Source organism: Rhinoraja longicauda, chromosome 30 (genome assembly GCF_053455715.1).
Source record: "Rhinoraja longicauda isolate Sanriku21f chromosome 30, sRhiLon1.1, whole genome shotgun sequence".
Taxonomy (NCBI): domain Eukaryota; kingdom Metazoa; phylum Chordata; class Chondrichthyes; order Rajiformes; family Arhynchobatidae; genus Rhinoraja; species Rhinoraja longicauda.
Window position 1 is genome coordinate 21,049,355 of NC_135982.1, and position 12,016 is coordinate 21,061,370.

General features: G+C 45.9%; 1 protein-coding gene across 3 annotated transcripts in view; it reads right to left on the reverse strand.

The window, feature by feature from the left end:
• The window catches only part of LOC144607995 (MORN repeat-containing protein 1-like), a 167,709-nt gene that overhangs the window by 37,281 nt on the left and 118,412 nt on the right, over positions 1–12,016 (reverse strand). For 2 of the 3 annotated variants that reach the window (XM_078425198.1, XM_078425199.1), the window contains 2 exons: positions 10,733–10,884; positions 4,464–4,540 (listed from right to left, as the gene is read on the reverse strand). In XM_078425198.1, coding sequence (XP_078281324.1) covers positions 4,464–4,540; positions 10,733–10,884 — 229 coding nt within the window. The remainder of the gene's footprint in view (positions 1–4,463; positions 4,541–10,732; positions 10,885–12,016) is intronic. The other variant, XR_013549161.1, reaches the window with a different exon arrangement.

Below are 12,016 nucleotides of genomic sequence, written 5' to 3' on the forward strand. Positions count from 1 at the left end.
CTATGTTTATATGTGGAAGTGCAGTATTAAACACCGGCCACTGTTGGAATTAGAATGTTTGTGCGTGTGCGTGTGCATGTACATGTGCGTTTCAATGCGTGTCCACATTGATAAATGCAGTATGCTGGTGTCCATTTGCATGGATACACCAATCTAATGCAGTTGGGTTGCATCTCAGATTCTTTTGGGAACAGCTCTGCCCAAGATTGCAAGAAATTGCAAGATTGTGGCACGGTGGTGCAGCGGTAGAGTTGCTGCCTTACAGCGAATGCAGCGCCAGAGACTCAGATTCGATCCTGACTACGGGCGCCGTCTGTACGGAGTTTGTACGTTCTCCCCGTGACCTGCGTGGGTTTTCTCCGAGATCTTCGGTTTCCTCCCACACTCCAAAGACGTACAGGTTTGTGTTTGTAGGTTAATTCGCTGGGCAAATGTAAAAACAATTGTCCCTAGTGGGTGTAGGATAGTGTTAATGTGCGGGGATCGCTGGGCGGCGCGGACCCGGTGGGCCGAAGGGCCTGTTTCTGCACTGTATCTCTAAATCTAAAAAAAATTGCAAAGAGTTGTAGATGTAGCTCAGTCCATCACACAGACCAGACTTCCCATCAAAACAATCAAAGACCTGTCCCATCCCTGCCATTCCTTCTTCTCCCTGCTCCTGGAGGCATTCTGCACTCTGTACCTTCCCCCTATGCTCTATCTATTGTATTTGAGTTTGAACTGATTGTACTTCAGGAGTCTAGAGTCAAGAGTGTTTTATCATCATATGACCCAGATAGAACAATGAAATTCTACGTGTAGTTTATATCTGATCTGTTTGGATAGCATGCAAAACAACGCTTTACACTGCATCTCGGTACATGTGCCAATAATAAACCTAAACCTAAACGTGATGGCAAACCAAAACACTGCCAAGGCTGAAAATCTGAAACCAAAACTGCAAGTGATGGAAACATAGTAAGCATCTGTGGAGAGAGCAGCCTAGTCACCTTCCAATTAGTGTAAACTTACCTTGTGTCAAGAATGTCAGTCATATGGCACGGAATCAGGCTCTTCGGCCCACCGAGTCCCAACACCACTGACCACCATTTCACACTAATCCCACCCTGGTCCCATTCTATTCTCCCCAGGTTCCCATGAACTACTTCCCAATTTCTGTAACAAGATCAAAAAGGTCATACCTGATAGGAACAGAATTAGGCCATAAGGCCCATCAAGTCTACTCCGCCATTCATGGCTGATCTATCTTTCCCTCCTAAGCCCATTCTCCTGCCTTCTCCCCATAACCTCTGACACCTCGTACTAATCAAGGGGCGATTTACAGGAGCCAATTAACCTACCAGCATGCACATGTGTATTTTTCAACAGGATGTACATTTGCAGATAAGTTTGGGTCTCCGGTGTACATTCACCATACTCAATGACCTTTCATGCTGTGAGCAGCAATTCAGTCAGCGTTTGCATTATTTTCCCATCTTTACATTCCTAAGCATTCTGTGTTTATGTAAACAATACAATATAACAACTGGGACTATCTCTGACACCTCTCTCCCCTTTCATAGAGTCACAGAGTCACAGGGCATGGAAACAAGCCCTTTGGTCCAACCTTTTATCACTGGCCTTTGTCTAACCATCAGCCATTTAAAACAAATCCCTCACCAAAACCCTCACCTGTATCCATCTAGCACTTGCTGGGCTTTGTCCTGCCCCCATCTCTTTTCCAGTTCACTTCTCTCCCCACCACAAACAGTCCGAAGAAGGGTCCCGACTGAAAACGTCACCTATCCATGTTCTCCAGAGATGCTACCTGACCTGCTGAGTTACTCAAGCACTTTTTTGTCTTATTTTGTTAACCAACATCTGCAGTTCCTTGTGTCTCCAAACAAACACTAGTATTATGTGGTGTCTTTAAAGCATTTAAACAACACAAAGTGTTTTCCAGGACTGTGCACACTAAATTTAGGCAGAGCCGCATTACAACACACTGGCATTCCGACAAGGGATGGTGCAGCGGTAGAGTTGCTGCCTTACAATGCTTGCAGCGCCAGGGACCTGGGATCAATCCCAACTACGGATGCTGTCTGTACGGAGTTTATACGTTCAACCCGTGTCCACGTGGGTTTTCTCCGGGATCTTCCGTTTCCTCCCACACTCCAAAGACGTACAAGTTTGTAGATTAATTGGGTTGGTACAAATGTAAATTGTCCCTAGCGTGTGTGAGATAGTGTTAATGTGCGGGGATCGCTGGTCGGTGGGGACTCAGTGGGCCGAAGGGCCTGTTTCCGCGATGTATCTCTAAACTAAATTAAAAACTAAACGAAACAACAATACTGTCGTAGAGTCATACAGCACGGAATCAGGCCCTTCAGCCCACCGAGTCCGCACCACCACCCAGTCACAATAATCCACAGATCATGCAAGTAAGGCATAGCCAAATAGGTACATTTTAAGAGTATCTTAATAAGGAGGATTAGTGAGCTAATTGTCCAAAGCCAGTTCAACATTTTTACATTACTACCACCTGTAAACTGATATTCACATTGTAGACTAACAGTGTAAATGATCGTACACACTTCCTAATAGTTGAGGCGAAGCTCCCTGTGTCAGGGCAGGTTTCGGCGGCACGGTGGCGCAGCGGTAGAGTTGCTGCCTTACAGCGAATGCAGCGCCGGGGACTCAGGTTCGATCCTGACTACGGGAGCCGCTGTACGGAGTTTGTATGTTCTCCCCGTGACCTGCGTGGTTTTTCTCCGAGATCTTCGGTTTCCTCCCACACTCCAAAGACATACAGGTATGTAGGTTAATTGGCTGGGAAAATGTAAAAATTGTCCCTAGTGTGTGTAGGATAGTGTTAATGTGCGGGGATCGCTGGGCGGCGCGGACCCGGTGGGCCGAAGGACCTGTTTCCGCGCTGTATCTCTAAATTTAAATCTAAAAAATCTAAATGAACGCTTCACCCAGGCAAAGAACCTGAGAGCCTCACGTGTTGGTGATTCCTCAATGAACACTCCCTATCCGCTGCCAGCATGATTATGTGAAATTCGTACTACAGTATAAGAGCAATTAGTTTTGTATGTCTGCAGCCAGCAGTGACTGCTCCCACCTTAGAGTGACAAAGCACGGAAACTGGCCCAACTCATCCATGCCGACCAAGGTGCCCCATCCAAGCTGGCCTCATTTGCCTGCATCTGACCAATATATAGAGTCCTTGTGAGCTAGTTTGGAGACAGATGTGAAAAGACAATTTACTGTGTTAACCATTTCCTCTCTGAAGATTAATCTGTAAGTTTCAGCAGTTGCAATTAGTTTTGTTATTACAGGCAATGCTGGGCTTGCACAATAGATACATGGACACGTGGACGGCTCGGAAGGTTTAGAGGGATATGAGTCAAATGTTGGGCATCTTGGTCAGCATGGCTGGGTTGCCTGAAGGGCCTGTATAACTCTGGCTCTATAACTGGCTATGGAACAGTTGCACTACAATGCTGAAAACTCTATTCTACACTCTGTATCCTTTCCTTTGCTCGACCTATTGTACTTGAATTTGGCTTGATTGTATTAAATGTGTAATATTAAGTGATTGGATTGGATGGCATGCAAAACAAAGCTTTTCACTGTTCCTCAGTACACATGATAATAATGAACCTAATCCTTAACCATCCTCATCTGTAAGTGGAAACTGGGAACCCAGCAAGAACCAAACAGAATCCCAGAACCTGGGACAACAGACCTTCATGGTCAGATCAAGAACCTTGCACTTACACCAACTGGGATTTGAAAATGGCGCCAAACTGGCGACTCTGAAAACTGTCTCAGTGGACTACTGCTACACACTTGTACTGTATCTGAGATGCTTATCTAATATGCATCAAAGTGCATATGTATAGTGATACTTGTATACAAAAATGAATTTCACTGTACTTTGGTACATGTGACAAATAAAGGACCATACCTCACCAGACCAGACTCTGAGCCGAGCAATCCCAACAAATTTACCTGTTGCACCTCCTGGCTGTGAAAGATTAATGTGCCACTGAGATAGCATAAAAGAGGTGTTAGATAGCAGCCGTTGCCAAAGCTTTAACCCATTACTTATCTTTACAGCTGCTTGCAAACCTCCTGCGTACTTCTAGCATTTACCGTGACCTTTCAGAATTATTTTTGTTAACTACTCTGAGATGTGCAATTATTTTTATGATGTTAGTGCTCTGCGGGGCACTACACTTAAAGGTCTCTGTGAGCGTCTGTAATCGACTGCGTGAAAGTGGCCCATCAAGATATTGTCACCTCAGCAGCCTGGCTGTCCTTGCTCCCAGACCAGCAGCTTGTTACTGCAGCAACCTCATCCGTGGAGTCTGAACAAAACGAGCTAACAAGTGCTTGCAGCCACTCTGCAGAGACGGCCCATTGTACTGAACGTTACACAGCGGTACTTGTACCGGTACGTTGCAACTCACACCCACCTGCTCTCAGTTGCCTTCTCCTGTGACGCTGTCCCTTTCTCACTCAGCGTTTTGCTGTTGGATTTCTTGCTTGCTTTCTGCGTTTGAGAAGATACAACACACTCATTTTTACAGCACGGTGTACAATACACACCCAGTTTAAATCATGTCATGGTCTGTGCTCTCACTCTGTCCCCGTTCACATTACTGCAGCAAATTGGCCTCTGCCGATTTGGTTATCCGTGCAGCGAAACAATGGCGCAATGGTAGTGTTGCTGCCTTTCAGCGCTGGAGACCCGGGTTCCGTCCTGACTTAAGGTGCTGCCTGTACAGAGTTTGTACATACTCCCTGTGACCGCGTGGGTTTTCTCCGGGTGCTCCGGTTTCCTCCCACACTCCAAAGACGTGCAGGTTTGTCAGTCAATTGCCCAGTTGCCAGGGGCCTGGGATTCCTGCCCTAAACGTCTCAGACTCTCCCTGTAAAGAGCTCCTCCAGACCTATCTCTTTGACCAAACTTCTGGGACCTCAGCCCAATGTCCCTAATCAGACTGCATGTCAAATTGTGTTTTGTGTACTTCTCGTTCGTACTTTTAGTTAAAGGTTCAGTTAGTTAAGGGTTCAGTGAGTTAAGGGTTCAGTGAGTTAAGGGTTCAGTGAGTTAAGGGTTCAGTAAGTTAAGGGTTCAGTGAGTTAAGGGTTCAGTAAGTTAAGGGTTCAGTGCTTTTTAGTAAAGGTACAGTTTAAAGGATTAAGAGGGATTTGATTTAATTTGGGGGTAAGACATGTCAGGTGAGATCGGCCCCGTGGAATGCTCATCCTGCAACATGTGGGAGATCAGGGATATTGTCGGTGTCCCTGATGACTACGTGTGCAGGAAGTGTGTCCAGCTGCAGCTCCTGGCAAACCGCATTGAACGGTTGGAGCTGCGGTTGGACTCATTCTGGAGCATCCACGATGCTGAGAAGGTCGTGGATAGCATGTATAGTGAGTTGGCCACACCACAGGTAAAAGATAAGCGGACAGAAAGGAAACGGGTGGCCACTAGCCAGCGTAGCAGTAGGCAGGTAGTGCAGGAGTCCCCTGCGGTCATCTCCCTCCTAAACAGATATGCCATTTTGGATACTGTTGGGGGAGATGGCTCATCAGGGGAAGGCAGCAGCAGCCAAGTTCACGGCACCGTGGGTGGCTCTGCGGCAAAAGAGGGGAGGAAAAAGAGTGGAAGGGCTATAGTGATGGGGATTCAATTGTAAGGGGAATAGATAGGCGTTTCTGCAGCCGCAAACGAGACTCCAGGATGGTATGTTGCCTCCCTGGTGCAAGGGTCAGGGATATCTCTGAGCGGCTGCAGGACATTCTGAAGGGGGAGGGTGAGCAGCCAGTTGTCGTGGTGCACGTTGGCACCAACGATTTAGGTAAAAAACGGGATGAGGTCCTACAAGGTGAATTTAGAGAGCTAGGAGATAAACTAAAAAGTAGGACCTCAAAGGTAATAATCTCTGGATTACTACCAGTGCCACGTGCTAGTCAGAGTAGGAATAGGAGGATATTTCAGATGAATACGTGGCTTGAAAAATGGTGCAAGGGGGAGGGATTCAAATTTTTAGGACATTGGAACCAGTTCTGGGAGAGGTGGGACCAGTACAAACAGGACGGTCTGCACCTGAGCTGGAATGGAACCAATGTCCTAGGGGGAGTGTTTGCTAGTGCTGTCGGGGAGGATTTAAACTAATGTGGCAGGGGGATGAGAGCAGGAGCAGAGAGACAGAGGGGTGTAAAATGAGGGTAGAAGCAACAGGTAGCAAGGTGAAAAGTAAAAGTGGTAGGCAGACAAATCCAGGGCAAAAATCAAAAAGGGCCACTTTTCAACATAATTGTATAATGGGTAAGAGAGTTGTAAAAACAAGCCTGAAGGCTTTGTGACTCAATGCAAGGAGTATACGAAATAAGGTGGATGAATTAAATGTGGAGATAGTTATTAATGATTATGATATAGTTGGGATTACTGAGACATGGCTCCAGGGTGACCAAGGCTGGGAGCTCAACATCCAGGGATATTCTATATTCAGGCGGGATAGACAGAAAGGAAAAGGAGGTGGGGTAGCGTTACTGGTTAGAGAGGAGATTAAAGCAGTGGAAAGGAAGGACATTAGCTTGGAGGAAGTGGAATCGATATGGGTAGAGCTACGAAACACTAAGGGGCAGAAAAAGCTAGTGGGAGTTGTGTACAGGTCACCTAACAGCAGTAGTGAGGTTGGGGATGGCATCAAGCAGGAAATTAGAAATGCATGCACTAAAGGTGCAGCAGTTATAATGGGTGACTTCAATCTACATATAGATTGGGTGAACCAAACTGGCAGGGGTGCTGAGGAAGAGGATTTCTTGGAATGTTTGAGAGACGGTTTTCTAAACCAACATGTCGAGGAACCAACGAGAGAACAGGCCATTCTAGACTGGGTATTGAGTAATGAGGAAGGGTTAGTTAGCAGTCTTGTTGTGCGAGGCCCCTTGGGCAAGAGTGATCATAATATGGTAGAGTTCTTCATTAGAATGGAGAGTGACAAAGTCGATACAGAAACAAGTGTTCTGAACTTAAAGAAAGGTAACTTTGAGGGTATGAGGCGTGAATTGTCCAAGATAGACTGGCGATTGATGCTGAAAGGGTTGACGGTGGACATGCAATGGAAGGCATTTAAAGGTCGCATGGATGAACGACAAGTGTTCATCCCAGTTTGGCAAAAGAACAAACCAGGAAAGGTAGTGCATCCGTGGCTAACAAGGGAAATCAAGGATAGTATTAAAACAAAAGATGAAGCATACAGTTTAGCCAGAAAAAGTAGCATACCAGAGGACTGGGAGAAATTCAGAGTCCAGCAGAGGAGGACAAAGGGCTTAATTAGGAAAGGGAAAATAGACTATGAGGGAAAACTGGCAAGGAACATAAAAACAGACTGCAAAAGCTTTTATAGATATGTCAAGAGAAAAAGATTAGTTAAGGCAAATGTAGGTCCCTTGCAGTCGGAAACAGGTGAATTGATCATAGGGAACAAGGAGATGGCAGACCAATTGAACAAATACTTTGGTTCTGTCTTCACTAAGGAAGACTTAAACCGTCTGCCGGAAATACGGGGGACCGGTGGTCTAATGAGATGGAGGAACTGAGGGAAATCCAGGTTAGTCGGGAAGTGATGTTAGGTAAATTAAATGGATTAAAGGCAGATAAATCCCCAGGGCCAGATAGGCTGCATCCCAGAGTGCTTAAGGAAGTAGCCTCAGAAATAGTGGATGCATTAGTGATAATTTTTTTTAACTCTTTAGATTCTGGAGTAGTTCCTGAGGACTGGAGGGTAGCTAATGTAACCCCACTTTTTAAAAAGGGAGGGAGAGAGAAAACGGGGAATTATAGACCAGTTAGCCTAACATCGGTAGTGGGGAAAATGCTAGAGTCAGTTATTAAAGATGTGATAGCATCACATTTGGAAAGTGGTGAAATCATCGGACAAAGTCAGCATGGATTTACCAAAGGCAAATCATGTCTGACGAATCTTATAGAATTTTTCGAGGATGTAACTAGTAGAGTGGATAAGGGAGAACCAGTCGATGTGTTATATCTGGACTTTCAGAAGGCCTTCGACAAGGTCCCACATAGGAAATTGGTGTACAAACTTAAAGCACACGGTATTGAGGGTTCAGTTTTGAGGGGGATAGAAAATTGGTTGGCGGACAGGAAGCAAAGAGTAGGAATAAACGGGTCCTTTTCGGAATGGCAGGCAGTGACTAGTGGGGTACCACAAGGCTCAGTGCTGGGACCCCAGTTATTTACAGTGTATATTAATGATTTGGACGAGGGAATTGAATGCAACATCTCTAAGTTTGCGGATGACACGAAGCTGGGTGGCAGTGTTAGCTGCGAGGAGGATGCTAGGAGGCTGCAGAGTGACTTGGATAGATTAGGCGAGTGGGCAAATGCATGGCAGATGCAATATAATGTGGATAAATGTGAGGTTATCCACTTTGGCGGCAAGAACAGGAAAGCAGAGTATTACCTGAATGGTGACCGATTGGGAGAAGGGGAGATGCAACGTGACCTGGGTGTCATGGTGCACCAGTCATTGAAAGCAAGCATGCAGGTGCAGCAGGCAGTGAAGAAAGCGAATGGTATGTTGGCATTCATAGCAAGAGGATTTGAGTTTAGGAGCAGGGAGGTTCTGCTGCAGTTGTACAGGGCCTTGGTGAGACCGCACCTGGAGTATTGTGTGCAGTTTTGGTCTCCTAACCTGAGGAAAGACGTTCTTGCCTTAGAGGGAGTACAGAGAAGGTTCACCAGATTAATCCCTGGGATGGCGGGACTTGCATATGAGGAAAGACTGGATAGACTGGGCTTGTACTCGCTGGAATTTAGAAGACTGAGGGGGGATCTTATAGAAACATATAAAATTCTTAAGGGGTTGGAGAGGCTAGATGCGGGAAGATTGTTCCCGATGTTGGGGGAGTCCAGAACCAGGGGTCACAGCTTAAGGATAAGGGGGAAGTCTTTTAGGACCGAGATGAGAAAACATTTCTTCACACAGAGAGTGGTGAGTCTGTGGAATTCTCTGCCACAGAAGGTAGTTGAGGCCAGTTCATTGGCTATATTTAAGAGGGAGTTAGATGTGGCCCTTTTTGCTAAAGGGATCAGGGGGTATGGAGAGAAGGCAGGTACAGGCTACTGAGCTGGATGATCAGCCATGATCATATTGAATGGCGGTGCAGGCTCGAAGGGCCGAATGGCCTACTCCTGCACCTATTTTCTATGTTTCTATGTTTCTATATAAGGAGAATTGTGTTACATTACGAATGCTTTAAAAATAGAAGCTGCTCTTGCGTCATTGAGAAATACATAGATGATCAGATGTCTGAAGAAGGGTCTCGACCCGAAACGTCACCCATTCCTTCTCTCCAGAGATGCTGCCTGACCCGCTGAGTTACTCCAGCTTTTTGTGTCTATCTTCGGTTCCAACCAGCATCTGCAGTTCCTTCCTACATATTTCTTGCACGACATATAGTTAGATTAATAACCTGACTATCACAATGTAGTTATGGGATCTTGCAGTATGTAAATTGACTGCCGTGTCTATCTACACTACAACACTGAAGCCATCTCAAACAGTATTTCATGAGCTGTAAAGTGCTTGGAGACATCCCGTGGTCTTAAAAACCTCTGGATAAATGCATGTCTTTCAAGTCTTACTTTTATCACCATACTGCGCTGCTCTATTTAATGATTCAGTGAGAACTTCAGAATCAACGGGGACAGTGAGTCTTAATTGTCATTAGAAGTACAGCCACATCAGACCGCATGCTTCTGGTGCATGGAGTGCAGAACCCCCAGCAAATGCCACACTGTGAGGGGACTGCTTGATGGAGAAGTTGGCGACAAGAGGCACCAGCATCAGCCCAGCTGGGAAGGGTCATGTGGTGGGATCCGCCGAGCAGAGCCAGAGAGGAATCTTAAATGCAAAATTGAATGAATTAATCCTCTTGCATTTAGTTAAGTCTTACCCAGTGTGGCAGGAAAGATTAGCAGTGAGGGAGTGCCCCCTCTGTGGTAAGCTGTCCAAGAAAAGCTCTGAAGCTTTCTGTACGTGCTGGTGGGCTGAAGTATCTCACATTCCCCGCAGGCGGAGGAAGTGGTTGGGGAGGGGAGGAGGGAAACGTTTATAAAATATGCCTTATCTCTTTGTGTAAAGTTGCCTCCCACCCCGTCCTAACGCGACTGTGCAAGACTGTGCCTCTTCTGGTCAATCAGCTTCACCAGGCACGGTGCTCACACCTCACGCTGCCTCGGCAAGGCCAGCAGCATAACCAAGGACGAGTCGCACCCCGGTCACTCCCTCTTCTCCCTTCTCCCATCAGGCAAAAGGTGGAGAAATGTGAAAATGCACACCTCCAGATTCAGGGACAATTTCTTCCCCGTTGTCATCAGGCAACTGAACCATCCTACCAACAATTAGAGAGCAGTGTTGGGCTACTACCTTCGGACTATCTTTGATCAGACTTTATCTTGCATTAAATGTTATTCACGTTATTCCCTTTATCATGTATCTGTAATCATGTAATGTAATCATGATTGTAATCATGTATTGTCCTTCCGCCGATTGGTTAGCACATGACAAAGGCTTTTCACTGTACCTCGGTACATGTGACAATAAACTAAACTCAAACTCAAAAAGTCAAATGGATTGCTTCATTGCCTCACTCCAAAGATACCCTGTATGGAGCTTTGAGAATCCTTTTGTTTTGAAGCCTTTACCTTCTCCAGTTCGTCTTGTATCATGAACGGACGATAACAGAGTGAGGGAGGAGCAAGTGTGATGCTCCGAAATGCCGCATAACCTCTCTCTGCTCTCTGGATCACCGGAACAGGAGCAGAGTCTTCCTCTTCTGCGGAAGGAATCCGGCAGCCTACAGAAGTAGAACAGAAAGAGAGAGTTACGTTTAGCTCTTCGGGCTAAAGGAATCAAGGGATATGGGGAAAAAGCAGGAACGGGGTACTGATTTTAATTGGTCAACCATGATCATATTGAATGGCGGTGCTGGCTCGAAGGGCCGAATTGCCTACTCCGTCACCTATTTTTCTATGTTTCTATGTAACAACAAATGAGTCCACAAATTCACACTGACTGCTGTTGTCCCAGCATGAGCAACACACGTCCGATGGCTCACCCTATCGAGCTCAATCTGACATTTCATTTGGCTTTACCCCTATCATGTGCACCAAAGTCCAGTGACCCTACCCTACCCAACCTGAGATAGACACACAATGCTGGAGTAACTCGACGGGTCAGGCAACATCTCTGGAGAAAAAAGGATAGGTTATGTTTCGTGTTGGAACCCTCCTTCAGACCCGAAATGTCACCTATTCTTTTTCTCCAGAAATGCTGCCTGTCCCACTGAGCCACTCCAGCATTTTGCGTCTATCTTTGGTATAAACCAGCATCTACAGTTCCTTCCTACTCACTTACCCAACTTGCATTTATACAGTGCCCTTAACATAGTAAAGTGCCCTTAACATAAAAAGTTACAAGTTGCTTCATAGAATGTTATCCGTCAAGGTTTGAGTCAGAATAGCATAAAATGACGCTAGAACATATGACCAAAATCTAGGCCAGTGAGGCAGGATTTAAAGACTGACTTAAAGGTGGAGATAAAGGTAGAAACAAGGAACTGCAGATGCTGGTTTTACAAAAAAAAGACGCAAAGTGCCAGAGTCAGACACTCAGCAGGTCAGGCAGCATCTCTGGAGAATATGAATCGGTGACGTTTCAGATACCGAAATAAAAGATTCCCCAGCTGCTTTGTTGGAAAAACCTGTCTAACCTTTGATGTTTTTTCTTACCAACGACTGCCTACAGTTCTTGAAATAAGTCCTCTGGGGTTATCCGTGCTCCATGCAGTAGGACCTTGACAGACAGGCCAAGCTGGCATTCAACCTGCAGACGTATCACCAAACTCCACCCAGGAGATACATGCGGGAATGCTGTGTATTCTGTTTCACAGAGACATGGCTTACCATGCATCTATCATCATAGACCGC